The sequence below is a fragment of the Schistocerca serialis genome, chromosome 2 (assembly GCF_023864345.2).
Source record: "Schistocerca serialis cubense isolate TAMUIC-IGC-003099 chromosome 2, iqSchSeri2.2, whole genome shotgun sequence".
Classification (NCBI taxonomy): Eukaryota; Metazoa; Arthropoda; class Insecta; order Orthoptera; family Acrididae; genus Schistocerca; species Schistocerca serialis.
Genome location: NC_064639.1, coordinates 216,400,151 through 216,419,115, shown reverse-complemented (window position 1 = coordinate 216,419,115; position 18,965 = coordinate 216,400,151). Strand labels below are relative to the sequence as shown.

Here is an 18,965-nt window from a genome sequence, read left to right as displayed (position 1 = left end):
ACAGACAGAGAATAAGCAAACAATCTCTCTGCGTAGATAGAAGGTCACGGACAATGTCCCTTTGATCTGCCCGACACACCCGAGGAGCATTAGTTCCGTATTGTCAACATGTTGCGTACGTCATTAGTCCAGTGCCAGCTGCGAACAATGTTACGACCGATGTTGCAGATCATGTTTCTCATTGTAAACGCGCCTAGGGTGCCCAGATGACGCCCCCTTGCCCCAACAGAGGTGGAAGTCGTGCGCCCAATTTATTTGCGTTATCCACGCGGAAATGTCACAACGTTTTCGAAGTGTTTGCGAGTCGTGTAACTGAGGCGAAATGTGCTGTAGGTACCAGTTCGGTACTTATCGTTAAAGCGGGTTCTCGAAACTTCGTTAGTGGGCCCCCTCGGAACAGTTTAGGTCTATATTCAAGCGTCTGCTAGCTCAATTTCTTCAGCAGCTCTGAGACTCTCCCGCGTCACACACACTTCAGCAGTATTCTAGGGCGAGTCACACGAGTGTTTTGCAAGCAATTCCATTTATATGCTAACTGCATATCTTGGTATTCTACCAATAAACACAAAATGTGAGTCGTTGATACTGTACTCATTTGATTCCAGATTCTTTTTCATTTTACTAAGTGGACAATTTTCCATCTGCTAACATTTAAAGCAAGTCGCCAATCGTTGCACCACTTTGAAATGTTATCAAGATCTGACTAAATGTTGGTGCAGCTTTTTTCAGACAGTACTTCACTGCGTGTAACTGCATGATCTGCAGGAAGTCTGAGGTTACTATCAATATTGTCTCCGAGGATATTAACATACAATATGAACAGCAAGGGTACCGACACGCTTCTCTAGGGCATACCGGCAGTCATCTGTTGATGACTCTCTTTCCATGGTAACATGCTGTACTGTCCCTACCAAAATATCTTCAATCCAGTCATGAATGTCGCCGACACCCCATAAGTCGTACTTTTAATAATAAGCTTAGTGTGGTGGTAATACTTTGCCACCAATGGAGAATGTGGCATCACCCAATGAAACAAATCATCTGATGAGGTAGCTGTACAGAAGACCTATTACGTTACAGTCAAAGAAAATCGAGAAAAATGATTGTCGTCTGTTCAAGTATTAGATTTTTAAAGAAACGCTTAGATCGTTAAATAAAATGAAACTGTATGTTTCCGGAGACTTTTTCAAGTCTCAAACATCAATGGTGTAGATATACTGACTGAAGTGACAAATGGAAATTTGTACCAAGACCAGGATTCGAACCCAAGCCTCCTACTCACTAGATGCGCTGACAGCTACGCCACCATGGCACAGTGGCTTTGCACAACTGCACAGACTACCCCAACACGTGTCCCTCCTTCTCTCGTTCGACGCTGACATGATGTTCCAGTACAGTTGGAGAGCCTCTGCAATGCAATTGGAGTTTAGCGGGAATACCAAGTGCCATAAGTTGTGAATGGTAATTTGGACTGAGGAAGGAGGAATGGTAGCATAGTCAGGGCAACTGTGCAAAGCCACTGTGCCAAGCAAGGTGCGTCAGTGATTACAGCATCTGCCTAGTTTGTAGCAGACCTGTGTTCGAATCCTGGCCTTGATACAAATTTTCATTTGGCACTTCAGTCAGCATATATGCACCGTAGATTCTTGGTTCAGATCTCTAACCATCGCTCCACGTTTAAGATGAAGACAAGCTTTATCTCAGACTACCTTTTGTGGGTGTCGATGTAAACTGAAAATTTTTGTGTACATATAGTTCGGTATTCCGTGGTAGACAGTGCTAGGCCGACAGCTCATTACCTTCTGCCTGGCCGCACTACCTTGGTAACTGATCTCCCTAAAACAAACTCACTTCATTTCCATTATTATCGCACAGGGTGACTGGCAATCTACTGACGATTTTTCATGCTGATAAATGTATTCCTTACTTAGAACAACCGCGGCGCGGAGTGGCCGCGCGGTTTAAGGTGTCATGAGACGGTTTGCGCGGCTCCTCGCGCCGGAGTTTCGAGTCCTCCCTCGGCCACGGGTGTGTGTGTTGTTCTAAGCATAAGTTAGTTTAAGTAGTGTGTAAGTCTAGGGACCGATGACCACAGCGATTTGGTTCCTTAGGAATTCACACACATTTGAACATTTAGAACAACGAAAGCATATTACACAAATATAAGGCAAATTGAATCGATGTTATTTTTATGTTCTTGGGTGGTGTTGAAATCTCTGCGTTAAGATTATGTGCTAACCGATGGCAAAGAACTGATCAGTAGACTCGAAACCATCCTCTTACCTGGGTGATCGGTGGGTTTGACTGCCATGCAATGGTCCCGGGTATACGATTAACGGCCGCTCTGGGTAGCCGTGCGGTCTTGGACGCCTTGTCACGGTTCGCGCGGCTCCCCCCCGTCGGAGGTTCGAGTCCTCACTCGGACATGGGTGTGCGTGTCCCCTTAGCTTAAGTTAGTTTAATTAGGGACCGATGACCTCAGCAGTTTGGTGTCATAGTCCTTACCCCAGTTTACAATTACCGGGCGCGTCTGAAATTTACTCCACTCGTAGACTGGGTGTTGTGCTGTCCTGGTCATCATTACATCGTCATCGACAAGCAAGTTGCCCAATGTGCCTTCAACTGAAAAGACTTGCAACTCGGCGGCCGTACTTCCCCATCTCAGGGCTCCGGCCTACAGTGCCATACGATGATTTCATTTCATGTCAGTCCCCGGTAGCTAAGTGGTCAGCGCGACAGAATGTCACTCCTAAGCGTGCTCGCTCAGAGGGTTAGCTGCGCTCTGTAATAAAAAAAAGTTGAGTTAATGGATCAACGACGAAGTGAAACGCATGTCTTGCGACGTCCGCCACGAGCAGATCCATCGAACGAAAACGTACAAAATTAGATTTTTTAAAAAAAAGGAAGGGGGGGGGGGGGGCGGCGGGTCCTATTCCCGGCTGGGTCGGAGATTTTCTCCGCTCAGGGACTGGGTGTTGTGTTGTCCTAATCATCATCATTTCATCCCCATCGACGCGCAAGTCGCCGAAGTGGCGTCAACTCGAAAGACTTGCACCAGGCGAGCGGTCTACCCGATGGGAGGCCCTCGTCACACGCCATTTACATTTCATTTCATTACGCCTCGACCTCATTTTTTAATCGAAAGATGTTGGAGAGGTGCGTCACTCTTGTTCAGCTGAAGCATGCTATAATCCTTTTAGCCTTCTATTTTAATGTCACGCACGAAAATTCTGACTTGTGGTTGTTACTTGGCCAACGGAACCGAGCTCTATTATGTCTAGTGTTAGGCAGTTGCGCGACAAGGAGCAATAGTTAAAAAAATAACTTCCATTCCTTTCCCTTGAAGAACAGAATGAACGTGCCAGGACATTTTCGTAGCTGAGAATTTTCAGGTTTTGGAGGAATATTGTTAAAAACGCACTACATTTGTAAATTCTCTCTCTGTTATGTATTTAATTTTCGACTGCCGTGGTTTCGGAATAGAACTGTGGATTCTGCATAGAATACATCTACAGTGATGTCAGATTTGGTACTAACAGCTTATAAAACCAAGTGTGCTAACGGGTGCAGGGGAGTTTTTAGTACAGAAATCCCATGGCACCTTTACTTCCACAACAAGACCGCGATATCTTTAGTTTCACTAGCCGCTACTGTAGCAGAGCAGCATATCCGATTATGTTTTCCTCTACATTTGTTCATGAGACCCAGAAAATATTAGATACAGGCTCCCAGGTAGATGCTATTTTTCTTGACTTCCGGAAGGCGTTCGATACAGTTCAGCACTGTCGCCTGATAATCAAAGTAAGAGCCTACGGAATATCAGACCAGCTGTGTGGCTGGATTGAAGAGTTTTTAGCAAACAGAACACAGCATGTTGTTATCAATGGAGAGACATCTACAGACGTTAAAGTAACCTCTGGCGTGCCACAGGGGAGTGTTATGGGACCATTGCTTTTCACAATATATATAAATGACCTAGTAGATAGTGTCGGAAGTTCCATGCGGCTTTTCGCGGATGATGCTGTAGTATACAGAGAAGTTGCAGCATTAGAAAATTGTAGCGAAATGCAGGAAGATCTGCAGCGGATAGGCACTTGGTGCAGGGAGTGGCAACTGTCCCTTAACATAGACAAATGTAATGTATTGCGAATACATAGAAAGAAGGATCCTTTATTGTATGATTATATGATAGCGGAACAAACACTGGTAGCAGTTACTTCTGTAAAATATCTGGGAGTATGCATGCTGAACGATTTGAAGTGGAATGATCATATAAAATTAATTGTTGGTAAGGCGGGTACCAGGTTGAGATTCATTGGGAGAGTGCTTAGAAAATGTAGTCCATCATCAAAGGAGGTGGCTTACAAAACACTCGTTCGACCTATACTTGAGTATTGCTCTTCAGTGTGGGATCCGTACCAGATCGGTTTGACGGAGGAGATAGAGAAGATCCAAAGAAGAGCGGCGCGTTTCGTCACAGGGCTATTTGGTAACCGTGATAGCGTTACGGAGATGTTTAATAAACTCAAGTGGCAGACTCTGCAAGAGAGGCGCTCTGCATCGCGGTGTAGATTGCTCGCCAGGTTTCGGGAGGGTGCGTTTCTGGATGAGGTATCGAATATATTGCTTCCCCCTACTTATACCTCCCGAGGAGATCACGAATGTAAAATTAGAGAGATTAGAGCGCGCACGGAGGCTTTCAGACAGTCGTTCTTCCCGCGAACCATACGCGACTGGAACAGGAAAGGGAGGTAATGACAGTGGCACGTAAAGTGCCCTCCGCCACACACCGTTGGGTGTCTTGCGGAGTATAAATGTAGATGTAGATGTAGATGGAGCATGTGTCATATGGAAAACATGCATTGGAAATGAATTTCTGAATTCGCAATTCTGATACTATCTGAACAAAATCACATGTTATGATTAAATAATATAAGATAGTGTTGAAATAGTTTTCAGTAGTTTTCAAACAAGATACTGGTATTGTGACAACATGGTGTTCGATGCCCTTGTACACTGCTTCAGTTGCTCAATGCCACTTTGAGGCCTAACATTAAACTACAGGGTGTTTATAAAGTCTCTTAGCATTTCTGTCTCAAAGTCAAAGTTTTTCTAATTTTTTGAAGGTAATATAAAAGCATATGCACAGTAGAAAAAAACAGCTGTTACTGACCGATTGCGTCCAGGACTACATTTGCTGGGAGATAGATTGGCCGTGCATATCCAACTCTGGGCTTTTCTCTCTCCCCATTTGACCCCAAGGAACTTTTTCATCTCGGAATTTATCGAGTCCGAGGTGTATCGAGTGAAAATAAATAAATTTTCAACAACTGAAAAAGCGCAGTTTTCCATATGTGGAACAAATAACACTACTTACGTTAGCGAGAGTGTTTCGGGCTACACTGCAAAGTGCTTAGGCCCTTCATCTGCAGGGACATAACACTGGAATTTAGTAAATTTGCATCAAGACGTGTCTCAAAGTATGCTCATGTTTTTAATCATCCATAACAAGTTCAAGGGGAAAATTTAAGTGACTTTGGAAATACCTTATATTTCCGTGACTAACATACACCTTTGTCTGTCCTATATCTCACCAATTCGTTAATTAAGACATACCTTACTTGGATGGTTCATCTAGATGATTTTTGTTGATTTAGAGTGGCCAGTACAATACTATTTTCACTTCGACATTCTAGTCCCACTAAGTTAATAAAACTAATTCACGATATCGTTCCATTTTAATCTCCCTTCGTACTTGTCCCGTAATTACTATCCGACTTAATTTCTCATGATTCTGGTTCACATTTCGCGTTGAATTTGAGCTCCACCTGTAACTGGCAGGCTGGACAAGTTCTCAGGTGAGAGGTAGATAAGGGCATTCCTTACCTGCAAAACGAGCATGTTTAATAAGGATCTGTGTTGTTGGTGACAGCTTACCTAATTACTAATTTATTCAGTACATTGTACGCATAGTTCATTCCAGACATTCATGTGACATTACTCACAGAGCAAAACAAATGAATCCTAAGAAAAATGATAAAAATCAGCATCAATTCTGGACATACTGATGTATTACTCGCGATAATATCAATGAAACAATCCGAGGCAAAGTAGGTTATAAATGGAATTATTGATACATTTCGTTTCAGGGCTGTAAAATGCTGTCAGTTTTACCTCTTGACATCTCTCATAAATTACGTAATCACTTACTAGTATTTTAGTCATGATGTGATCCCTGAACGCAGGAGATTACCTTTCCTTCTGTGTTTAAAGAACATCAGTTGGTATTGCCTACAGTATGACTGTTCTGTTTAGGCTAGTTGATTTTTCAAATTTTATAAAGGCAAGTCCCTTCTTAAAGTACTCAAGAATTTGCTACCTCACCAAAACTACTTTAGGTTTATTTGGGGAAAGAAAGTTGTTTCCACAGATTAACGTAGAAAAAAGTATCAATACTTTATTTAAAAAGTTACGTAATATTATTTACAAAATAGAGATCCATATAAAATATATATTTATGTGTGTATATGTGCCAAATATAGTATTTTCTTACATCAGTGATACTAAACATTAAAATCTGTAGATAGTGCATATTGTATATAAGAAGGCACATTGCATTTATCACACAAAACTGCGGTGCACAATAACTTACAAAAAATATAGTGGCTTCTTATTTGTGCTGACACATTACGTTCAAATACAGTAATATACATAATTACACAAAATATAATATTTCTATTCCTATCGGTTCTGAGGTTGAAGGAGTTCTTAGCGAGCTACGTGTATGAATAGCAGATCTTTGTAGAAATTCATTATTACAAATACTGCATTAAGAAACTTTTGAAGGCGACATGATCATTTTGGCAACATTCATTTCATGTGTGAAGGAGGAACGAAAGCGAATATGTTATTCAATTCTACTAACTCGCAAACTTTTCTCAGAACATGGGATACTACGCAGGAGATCAAAGCGAACTATCGGTGTACACTCCACTGATGCTGACAAAACGAAAGTGTAATTCTGGATGGAGGAACACTTGGGCGTTTTAAGATCACCTGCTACTCTTAACTGCGCGAAAATGTGAATCTTTTTCACTTTAACTTAAGTCAAATCCGCCCTTTACTACTTATTGTTAGCGGTAGAAATAACTGATACTACTAATATCAAACATAAGGCAACAGAATTCTCTATGGCCTATTTTTCAATGGTAAACGTGACGTAGCAACGAAAAAAGTGACGGCTCAATCGTGGAACTGAACTTCAAAATTAAATTTAGCACCATTTCATCTCTCCATTAGCTTGCACATACAAGTTTGAGTGGCCTAAATTTTTCGCCTCAAATGATTCTTGACTCGTTTGAAATATTTTCTAATTTATTTCTGTCGGTACGAATACTAACGAGGAAGTCTAGAAACGCTTTCGCAGCTTCATTTATCATTGAGGTACAGACAGCAGTATTAAAATTATTATTTTTATTATTGTTATTGTTATTCACTGCAAGGTTAGTACGTGGTCGAAGAGGGAAGGAAGCGATTCAGAGAAAATATCTGTATGTTGGGAAAAGTGACAGTTGACCTTAAATAATGAAAAGACATCCACGCGAGTACTACAAAGAGACCATTAAATTTCGGTTACACGATAAATCACACAATTCTAACGGCTGTCAATTCAACCAAATACCTAAGGATAACAGTTACAACATAACATAACATAACATCTACAACGATGATGTAGATGATGATGTAGGGAAGGCGAACCAAAGCCTGCCTTTTATTGGCAGAACACCTAGACGATGCAACAGACCTAGAATATTGACGTGCGTTATGTGATCCTCTACCATATAGGACTGACGGAGGACATCAAAGAAGTGCAAAGAAGTGCAGTACGTTTTGTGTTATCGCGATATAGGGAAGAAAAGATTTGAAAACAAATAAATCACCAGGTCCCAGTTCGATTTTACAAAGAGTATTCTACGGCACTGACCCTTACCTAGCTTGCATTTATTGTGAATCTCTCGCCCAACATAAAGTCCCAAGCCATGGGAAAAGAAGCGCAGGTGACTCCAGTACACAACAAAGGTAAAAAAACGGACCCGCAAAATTACAGACCAATATTCCTAACTTCTGTTTGCTGCAGAATCTTTGAACATATTTTCATTTTGAATATAATAAACTCTTTCGAGACTAAGAAGTTTATGTCCACGAATCAGCATGGTTTTAAAAAACATCGCTCGTGCACAACTCAGCTTGTCCTTTTCTCACGTGATACACTAAAACTATGGATGAATGGCAACAGGTAGATTTCATATTTCTAGATTTCGGAAAACATTTGACACGATGCCCCATTACAGGCTGTTAACGAAGGTACGAGCATATGGAATAATTAGCAGACAGGGTTGGCAGCAATCTGCGGTCATTTGCTGATGATGCTGTGGTGTAGGGTAAGGTGTCAAAGTTGAGTGACTGTACGAAGATACAAGGCGACCCGGCTGGTCCCGGTGGAGGTTCAACTCCTCCCTCGGGCATGGGTTTGTGTGTTTGTCGGTAGGATATTTTAGGTTAAGTAGTGTGTAAGCTTAGGGACTGATGACCTTAGCACTTAAGTCCCATAAGATTTCACACATATTTGAACAAGACGACTTAGAAAAAATATCCGGTTGGTGTGGTGAATGGCAGCTAGCTCTAAATGCGGAAAAATATAAGTTAATGCGGATGAGTAGGAAGAAAAAACCTGTAACGTTCGGATAAGGTATTACCAGTATCCTGCTTGACACAGTCAAGTCGGTTAAATATCTGGCCGTAACGTTGCAAAGCGATAAGAAGTGGAACGAGCATGTGAAAACTTTTACAGGGAAAAAAACGGTCAACTTCGGTTTATTGGCAGAATTTAAAGAAAGTGTAGTCCATCTGTAAAGGAGACTGCAAATAGGACGCTGGTGCGACCTATTCGTGAGTTCTAGTTGAGTGTTCGGGATCCGTACCAGGTCGGATTGAAGGGAGACCTCGAAGCAATTCAGAGGCGGGCTGCTAGAGTTGTTATCAGTGAGTTCGAACTACACACAAATGTTACGGAGATGCTTCTGGAACTAAAATGGGAATCCCAGGAGGGAAGGCGATGTTCTTTTCGGGAAACGCTATTGAGAAAATTTGGAGAACCGGCTTATGAAACTGACTGCCGCCAACACACGAAGATAAGATATGAGAAATTAGGATTCATACGGAGGCGTACAGACAGTTGTTTTTCCCCCGCTCTATTTTCGAGTGAAACAGGAAGAGAATGACAAGTAGTGGTAAAATGTATCCTCCGCCACGCATCGGACGGTGCCTTCCGGAATATCTGTATACATGTGGATGTAGATGTAGATGTAGAAAATGTCACTGATATGGACGGCCAATAGTTAAAACAAAGGCGTTTTTCGTTGCAATGAAATTTTTTCACGAAATTTCAATCTCGAATTTTCTCCTTCGGATGCCAAAATATTTTGTTGATGCCCACATAAACGGGGAGAAATCATCGTCGTAGTAAGAGTAATCAGAGCTCGCACACAAATACTGAAGTGTTCGATTTCTCCGCATGATGTTTGAGAGTGGAGCGGTAGAGAAATAGAATGATACACGTTTCGGTGAAATTAGAATTATGTTAATACCTGCAGCTGTTGACGGGCGTTGATATATATCAACGGAGACAGGTGACAATGTGTGCCCCGACCAGGACTCGAACCCTGGATCTCCTACTTGCATGGCAGACGCTCTATCCATCTGAGCCACCGATGGCACAGAGGATAGTGCTACTGCAGGGACTATCTTGCGCACGCCTCCAGTGAGACCCACATTCTCACCTTGTATGTCCACACAGTACATTCGTAGTGTCCCACCCCAACACACTCATTACTCGTGGAAGACATTCTTCCAAGTCCTGTAAGAGTTCGGGGAATATGTGTGCATCCGCACAGAAGAAGAAGATCATGGCCGGTATTGCCAGAACTATATACTTATATGGATATGGTGTCTGTTCTTTCAGAAGTGTATGTTTCGGTGAATCCTGTGCCAGGCACTGAAGTGGGAAATGCAAAGTAGTCATATAGATACAAACGTAGAAACCGACCGTGATCTTTCAAAGGGACCACTCTAGAGTTCGTCTGAAGCGATTTAGGAAAATCACAAGGAAATTAAGTCTGGGAGGTTGAACGGGTATTTTTCTTTTTCTTTGGCGTTTGGTTTTGAGTCTGAAGGCCATTTTAGGAACTGACTACAATTTTACAGCGTAAAGTTGCAAGAACCAAGAGAGAGTTATAATAAAGGAAGACCAAGAACGAAGTGGTCACATTAAAAAGGATGTAAGACAGGAGTAGTGTCTTTCACTCCTATTGTTCGATACATCGAAGAAGCAATGACACAAACAAAATTAGCTTCCAGTGTGGGACTTAAATTCAAGCTGAAAGGATATCAATGATAACATTCGTTAATGACATAGCTATCATCAGTGAAAGTGAAGAATAATTACAGGGACTGGAACGAACAGTCTTACGAGTACAGAATAAAGATTGAGAGTAAATCGAAGAAAGACGAAAGCTGCGGCGAGTAGCGAAAATGAGATTAGCGACCAACCTAAGATCAAAACTTGGGACCACAAACCAGACAAAGTTAAGGATTTCCACTACCTTGGAAGCCAGATGATGCACAACGGACGAAACATGCAGGACATAACAAACGGACTGGTTTTACGCCGCTCTGGGCGGAGAGAAATCGCAATCTTTAAAGAGCATTTTCTGAAAGAAATTTGTCGCCATTTGATTGTAAATTACAATTCATGTATTTCACACAACCATGACATCGGCTTTACGGCAAGTTGAAATGTTTCACAATATCCGACCTGTCCAAATGACATGTCGTCGTCAAATTTAACGAGTCAAAATTTACTTGATGCGATCAATTTACGCGCCTCACTCTATCTAAAGGAGAGCGTTAATCGGACGGTATGAGTTTTTCTTTGTAGTAGTGTAAGATGTAGAGACAAAATTTTTTCATTAAGTCGTTCTTGGAAGGAACTATCTTGAGAAATATATTGTTCGGCTATACTTTCTTGGAGCTTCGATTGCAGTGCATATCCGCGTAACATCAGTAGTTTGATGGCCGCATGAGGAAAGTTTCCACACACGTGATACCGAGTAGCGGTCGTAACGTGCACCTGGGTCAACTGTTTAGCAACGAAGCAGGTCTTGTAGTATCGTTGTGGTCAGCACGACCGATACATTTACAGTCTTGGGACGGAGGCGAGATGCTAGCCTCTAGCGCCGTGGTGGCGTCGCTGCGGGTGGTACGGGCTTCCCCACTGCGGCGGCTGACGTCAGAGCTCCGGAGAGGCTGCGGGCAGAGTGTGTGGGACGGCGGGGTCGGCGCCGGCGCCGGTGCGGTACATGTCGCAGATGATGCGGTGGATGGGGATGTTGCCGATGGTGGAGCGGAAGAAAAGCTCCTCGATGGTGTCTGGCGCCACCTGGCGGACGGCGGGTAGCAGCAGCAGTAGCTTCCCCAGCCGGAAGGGCTGCTGAGGCCTGGCGAGGGCGGTGTAGCGGCCCAGCGCGCGCTGCTGCGCCTCCTGCTGCGCGCACACCGCCTCTGGAGCCTCCAGCCGCCGGCCCGGGGTCTCCAGCACTGCAACACACACGCGGGCGGACGACTGGTTACACTCTCTCACAATCGACTACTGGTGGCTTATGTCTAAACTGACAAGGGCATAGCGGTGTCGTAGATGGGCATCGCAGAACGAATTGAAAGATTGCATCTTCTGACCCTAAAGTCTCTGAACCTAAAACTGGTCACCGCGGTGGACTTTTATTGAGGGGGTATTGTGACGCTACAACTCAGTCCTTGCTATGAGTTTTTTCGCTTACTTAACACATGAAACTGTTTGAATACGATGTATTGTCTAGTGTAAAAATGTACAGGGCTATTACAAATGATTGAAGCGATTTCATAAATTCACTGTTGCTCCATTCATTGACATATGGTCACGACACACTACAGATACGTAGAAAAACTCATAAAGTTTTGTTCGGCTGAAGCCGCACTTCAGGTTTCTGCCGCCAGAGCGCTCGAGAGCGCAGTGAGACAAAATGGCGACAGGAGCCGAGAAAGCGTATGTCGTGCTTGAAATGCACTCACATCAGTCAGTCATAACAGTGCAACGACACTTCAGGACGAAGTTCAACAAAGATCCACCAACTGCTAACTCCATTCGGCGATGGTATGCGCAGTTTAAAGCTTCTGGATGCCTCTGTAAGGGGAAATCAACGGGTCGGCCTGCAGTGAACGAAGAAACGGTTGAACGCGTGCGGGCAAGTTTCACGCGTAGCCCGCGGAAGTCGACGAATAAAGCAAGCAGGGAGCTATTTTCATCTTTCAACAGGATGGTGCTCCACCGCACTTCCATCATGATGTTCGGCATTTCTTAAACAGGAGATTGGAAAACCGATGGATCGGTCGTGGTGGAGATCATGATCAGCAATTCATGTCGTGGCCTCCATGCTCTCCCGACTTAACCCCATGCGATTTCTTTCTGTGGGGTTATGTGAAAGATTCAGTGTTTAAACCTCCTCTACCAAGAAACGTGCCAGAACTGCGAGCTCGCATCAACGATGCTTTCGAACTCATTGATGGGGACATGCTGCGCCGAGTGTGGGAGGAACTTGATTATCGGCTTGATGTCTGCCGAATCACTAAAGAGGCACATATCGAACATTTGTGAATGCCTAAAAAAACTTTTTGAGTTTTTGTATGTGTGTGCAAAGCATTGTGAAAATATCTCAAATAATAAAGTTATTGTAGAGCTGTGAAATCGCTTCAATCATTTGTAATAACCCTGTATTGTAAATACTATGTTTAAATTATGTAATATTTAACACTGGCAAGTCAGGGCATATTTAGTTAACGTTGAAACCAGAGAGATTGTTTTATCATGCTTCTGGGCGCGGGAGCGCGCCAGCGGGTAGTAGTAGCAGTGACGCCGTGACTGGAGTAAGACGTACAGTCGAGTGCTGCTAGTCCTAGCTGTGTTACATCTAACGGCTAGTGTGTGGATCTAAGTACGACGGGAAAGCAATGGTCGGCATATCTGGAAGCACGGCCGGGCAAGTTATTATGAATTAATGGGCATAGTGCTGAAGAAACGAGGACTTAAATGTGAAGCTCACTGTGGGCCCAAGTCGCAACAGTAAAAGCTCGATGCCACATTGTGTCACTGCCGTGGACTTCCGTCGATCCACCGACAACGAGGGAAGTAAGATCTACGTAATTTTCGTAGGATAAAACTGTAGAAGACTTGCCAGTGACAGTGCTTTTCTCTGAACTTGAACAATGAATAACAAGCACTACAATCGAAGTGTCGCAGTTACATTCCACCCGACAATAACACCAAGTAGGTTCCTTCCAATCCTTACCCTATTGAACCGAGTGTGTCACGCCATTATCAAGAGAAAATATGTTAATTATCAAATTATTTGCATAGACGGTGAAGAGTAAATTTCAGACTGGTTATCGTAGGTAATTGTTGCACTTAATAAGCTTACGCCAACCGTAGTAACTTGATAATAGACTGAAGTAATAAATCTGATTATTAAGATTTATTTCAATGCATATTCAGCTGAAGTTAATTGAAGGATATTTCATGAAACTATAAAGCTTATTCCACCTGACAATCCCCCAATTAATGACTTATTATCATTCAAAACATAGTTAATCAATTATTGGCAATATATTTCATTATCAGCAGATTAAACTGTGCAAAGTACCTAATTTTAAAGACAGAATGACAGTCCATTATTCAAAATCTCGATAGATAATTATCTGTGTTGTCAGCATTGCACTTAGCTGACAAATTATGAACAAAATAAGTGTAGTTAGATTGTTATGACATTGATTTATATGACTACTGAGCCTGACACAGTACTTACGTAAAAGTTCCCAGTCCACCTGCTACGCTACAAACAGGTAAACTTTATTTTTGACACAATTATTCACGTATTTAACAGTACTGTCGCTCATCTGTTGAGCTGGCGACCGATTTTTTAATTGCTTTTACAACTTAATCATTTCTTTCGGCAAAATTTCCACTGGCAAAATTTATTTCCAAATTATTTCCATTATTTCATTTACCGATCGTTATTGAATGAAATTACTCATTCAATAACGATCAAGTTATAACGTCTCCTGTTTCCCGCGGAATAATCATTATTTACTTCGGATTCGAGTGCCTTATCCCGACGCGGGTCAAAATTCATAATTCACGGTCATTGTCAACTTGTAATTTCGCAAATCCCGGGAAGCATGGGGTGTTATAGTACCATCCTTGGAAAGCACTGGAATCGGAGAAAGGACTGGGTGGTGAGGTAGCTTTAAGTGGCATGTATCTCTCTCGGATGGGACTTCTTTCGGGAATTGACTGAATGATGATTTAGTGTAATGTGCCAGGGATCACACCCTAAAGCGGTACACACTTCGTTCATGAGATATCGTCCTTTGTGTTGTGTAGTGAATAGACGTAGCACTGGCGAGTACTGTCGACACCGTGAAGATGGTCCTTGCTCTCGGAGAATCGCTGCCCACACCAATGCGACGGAAATACACTCCTGGAAATGGAAAAAAGAACACATTGACACCGGTGTGTCAGACCCACCATACTTGCTCCGGACACTGCGAGAGGGCTGTACAAGCAATGATCACACGCACGGCACAGCGGACACACCAGGAACCGCGGTGTTGGCCGTCGAATGGCGCTAGCTGCGCAGCATTTGTGCACCGCCGCCGTCAGTGTCAGCCAGTTTGCCGTGGCATACGGAGCTCCATCGCAGTCTTTAACACTGGTAGCATGCCGCGACAGCGTGGACGTGAACCGTATGTGCAGTTGACGGACTTTGAGCGAGGGCGTATAGTGGGCATGCGGGAGGCCGGGTGGACGTACCGCCGAATTGCTCAACACGTGGGGCGTGAGGTCTCCACAGTACATCGATGTTGTCGCCAGTGGTCGGCGGTAGGTGCACGTGCCCGTCGACCTGGGACCGGACCGCAGCGACGCACGGATGCACGCCAAGACCGTAGGATCCTACGCAGTGCCGTAGGGGACCGCACCGCCACTTCCCAGCAAATTAGGGACACTGTTGCTCCTGGGGTATCGGCGAGGACCATTCGCAACCATCTCCATGAAGCTGGGCTACGGTCCCGCACACCGTTAGGCCGTCTTCCGCTCACGCCCCAACATCGTGCAGCCCGCCTACAGTGGTGTCGCGACAGGCGTGAATGGAGGGACGAATGGAGACGTGTCGTCTTCAGCGATGAGAGTCGCTTCTGCCTTGGTGCCAATGATGGTCGTATGCGTGTTTGGCGCCGTGCAGGTGAGCGCCACAATCAGGATTGCATACGACCGAAGCACACAGGGCCAACACCCGGCATCATGGTGTGGGGAGCGATCTCCTACACTGGCCGTACACCACTGGTGATCGTCGAGGGGACACTGAATAGTGCACGGTACATCCAAACCGTCATCGAACCCATCGTTCTACCATTCCTAGACCGGCAAGGGAACTTGCTGTTCCAACAGGACAATGCACGTCCGCATGTATCCCGTGCCACCCAACGTGCTCTAGAAGGTGTAAGTCAACTACCCTGGCCAGCAAGATCTCCGGATCTGTCCCCCATTGAGCATGTTTGGGACTGGATGAAGCGTCGTCTCACGCGGTCTGCACGTCCAGCACGAACGCTGGTCCAACTGAGGCGCCAGGTGGAAATGGCATGGCAAGCCGTTCCACAGGACTACATCCAGCATCTCTACGATCGTCTCCATGGGAGAATAGCAGCCTGCATTGCTGCGAAAGGTGGATATACACTGTACTAGTGCCGACATTGTGCATGCTCTGTTGCCTGTGTCTATGTGCCTGTGGTTCTGTCAGTGTGATCATGTGATGTATCTGACCCCAGGTATGTGTCAATAAATTTTCCCCTTCCTGGGACAATGAATTCACGGTGTTCTTATTTCAATTTCCAGGAGTGTAGTAACACACGCCCACAGAAGTTGTCTGCGTCTCCGTTGGCGGCCTGTCGAGAATTTGTCCGAGACACACAGACACGAGATGTCGGTTCTGCCCCAGGCTACGTAACATCTAGTCACGGCCTAGTCCACATCCAACAGCGAGAAGAGTACCGTGTGCGGCGACAACAGAGTTACAGACAATCAGTTAGACTCTTCAGGTTGATCTGCAAGTCCTTGCATATGTCAGTGAACTTTGAACAGTGCTACAAGATAGAGTGTCTATTGAACAGTGTTTCGACGTGTATTCCCTAGGACAGTCTTTTTCGCCAGAAGTGCTTTGACCCACTGTCACAACAAAGAAGTTGTATAACAAAAGATAATGTTGACTGTAAATACATTGCAATTCTTACATTTTGCGTGTGCAGTAATCATATCATTTATCACCTGCTGAGAAGTCAGTTCATTTGTGACAACCTGTCACAACACTTGGGCACTGAAAGCGAAGAATGACTGAGTTGATATGCAGTTCCAGCCGTGTCACTCTCTCTGTTCACCCTAGTGGTTCATTCAGGAGATGTCGTCCTCGGGAAGCACGGGGTTCAACCAACTGATTGACTGCTAACACAATTTAAGGTGGCAGATGTCTCTGCTCGCAGCTGTTTACACTGGTGGGCGTTCATCAAGAGCATACTGTTGTAAATACTGGAAGAAGAGAACGGAGTGAATGGTGATGAAGTTTACCGTGCATGGTTTCTAATCCTTGATCAGTTCACGCTGATGTGTCTTTCTTTGGCAGATATTGTCCTTGGGCAGTACTTAACGGACCTAAATACGACATAGTTCAAGGTGCCAGCTATCTCAGTGGGCTTTCTGCAGCAGATATCCTCCACGGTAAGTGGACGGAATGAATTAATCGTCCATCAAAAGTTTATCGATTTTCATAGTAGTGACACGTCCTTCCTATATGGTGCTAGACTGGAAAACTTATAGTCTTCGGTTCCATATATTTCGTGTGCTACTTCTGTTTATTTTTGTTGGAGTGAAAATGCGTTTGCGTACACGACCAAAAATAATGGAGAATTTCAGCTAGAGGCTACAAAATTAACAGATGAAAAACCAATGTTAGTCAAATATTTTTTATTGTATAGGAAACTAGATGCCAATGTGTTGAAACAACCATCGTAAAACATGGTGGAACAACAATTTATGGTGGGGGTGACAATGGTAGTTCGTATAAAGCACTGATGATAGCTGCTCTGTTAGCTGAAATCTAGATCTGTAATGAAACACAGCTGATACTACCAATGCTGACCACCTTCCTGTCCTCGATTACATCACGGTCGTGGAGCATAATTATTCGGATGGAATTATTTGCACGGAATCAATCCTCATGAATTCTGGAGTCGTTAAGGTGATTGCTGATAACTGGAATGACATTCCGCGCTCGGGGCTGTAGCGGGATGGAGGTGGGAAGGTTCTGACGTAAAAATTCCAAAACGACGAATATTAATGCCGTATCTATAATATCCGGTATTCCAGGGCCAACTGATGAAAGTTGTGATGCCAGCTGATCCAAACGTTTGAGTACAGGACCCCAACGGTTACAGACTTACGCCCTTTACACTGTCATTCCATCCCCTACGAGTTAAACGTCTTCGTGATTGTCACCGAAAAATGATGAAAATTGTGAATTTTACGGTAATGTAGTGAGTGTTCGACTATTTTTATATTCAGCTTCCTTCACATTCCCGCCCCACTCCCACAGAATGCTAGGGAGTGTCCATTACCAATTGTATAATTTTCCAGACATTACATTTACATGCACATAGGAACTCCGCAAACAATCTTAGTGTGTGGGGTGGGATGTACTTTGTGTAGCACTCCCAGTTTCCGGTATCTTGTTTCAGTCGCGAACTGTCCACTGAAAGAAAGATTGTTAGTGCCCTCCGTGCCAGCTCAAATATCTCTGATTTTACCTTTACGTGAGACGTATGTAGGAAGAGGCAATATATTGCTTGACTCTTCTAGGAGCGCTTACTACCGGGATTTGAGTAGTAAACCACACTGTTATTGTTGATGTCTCTTGTAGCGTCAACAACTGGAACTGTATGACCATCTCCATGACACTTTCGTGCTTACTAAACGATTCTGTAAGAAAACACGCTGCTGTTTATTTCCGCTGCCATTCCCTTCTGGTATGGAATCCATACTGACGAGCGATATTCAGGTATCGCTGGAAAGATGGTTTCACAAGCTATTTCATGGGCGGATTAAAACGCCTGAGGGTTCATACAAACATTATCAGTCTGGCATCTCCCTTACCTGGATCGATTTTGTGATCGTGTCATTTCAAATTGCTCCACAAGCATGCTCCCATAAACTGAATGGTTGTGTCTGCTTGCAGCTGTTGTTGCGCAGTACATTATATTTGCTTATGCTGAAGGATAACTGCCAGTCCCTGCACCAAGTGTCGATCTTTGGGTGCATCTCCTTCACTTCGCTGGGGTTTTCTACCGTTGCGATTTCTGTTTGCGTAGAACCATCATCTTCAGATGGCATCACGGAACATCCTACGTTGTCCTTTAGATCTTTTACATGTGTGTGTATCTTGTGAAAAGTAACGGTTCTGCACTACTTCCTTCGGATACACACGAAGTCTGAATATTTCTCTCTGCTAACGAGGGAACCTCCCCATCACACCCCCCTCAGATTTAGTTATAAGTTGGCACAGTGGACAGGTCTTGAAAAACTAAATACAGATCAATCGAGAAAACAGGAAGAAGTTGTGTGGAACTATGAAAAAAAAGCAAAATATAGAAACTGAGTAGTCCATGCACTGGACAGGCAATACCAAGGCCAACCTGCGTTCATGAGCGCGGTGGTCCCGTGTTTAGCGTGAGCAGCTGCCGAATGAGAAGTCCTTGGTTCAAGTCTTCCCTCG

General features: G+C 44.0%; 1 protein-coding gene across 1 annotated transcript in view; it reads right to left on the bottom strand.

The window, feature by feature from the left end:
* Nucleotides 1–11,347: 11,347 nt before the first annotated feature.
* Nucleotides 11,348–18,965, bottom strand: part of LOC126455851 (nuclear receptor subfamily 2 group E member 1) — a 49,727-nt gene continuing 42,109 nt past the window's right edge. The window contains exon 9 of the mRNA XM_050091612.1: nt 11,348–11,655. Within this exon, the coding sequence (XP_049947569.1) occupies nt 11,348–11,655 (308 nt within the window). The remainder of the gene's footprint in view (nt 11,656–18,965) is intronic.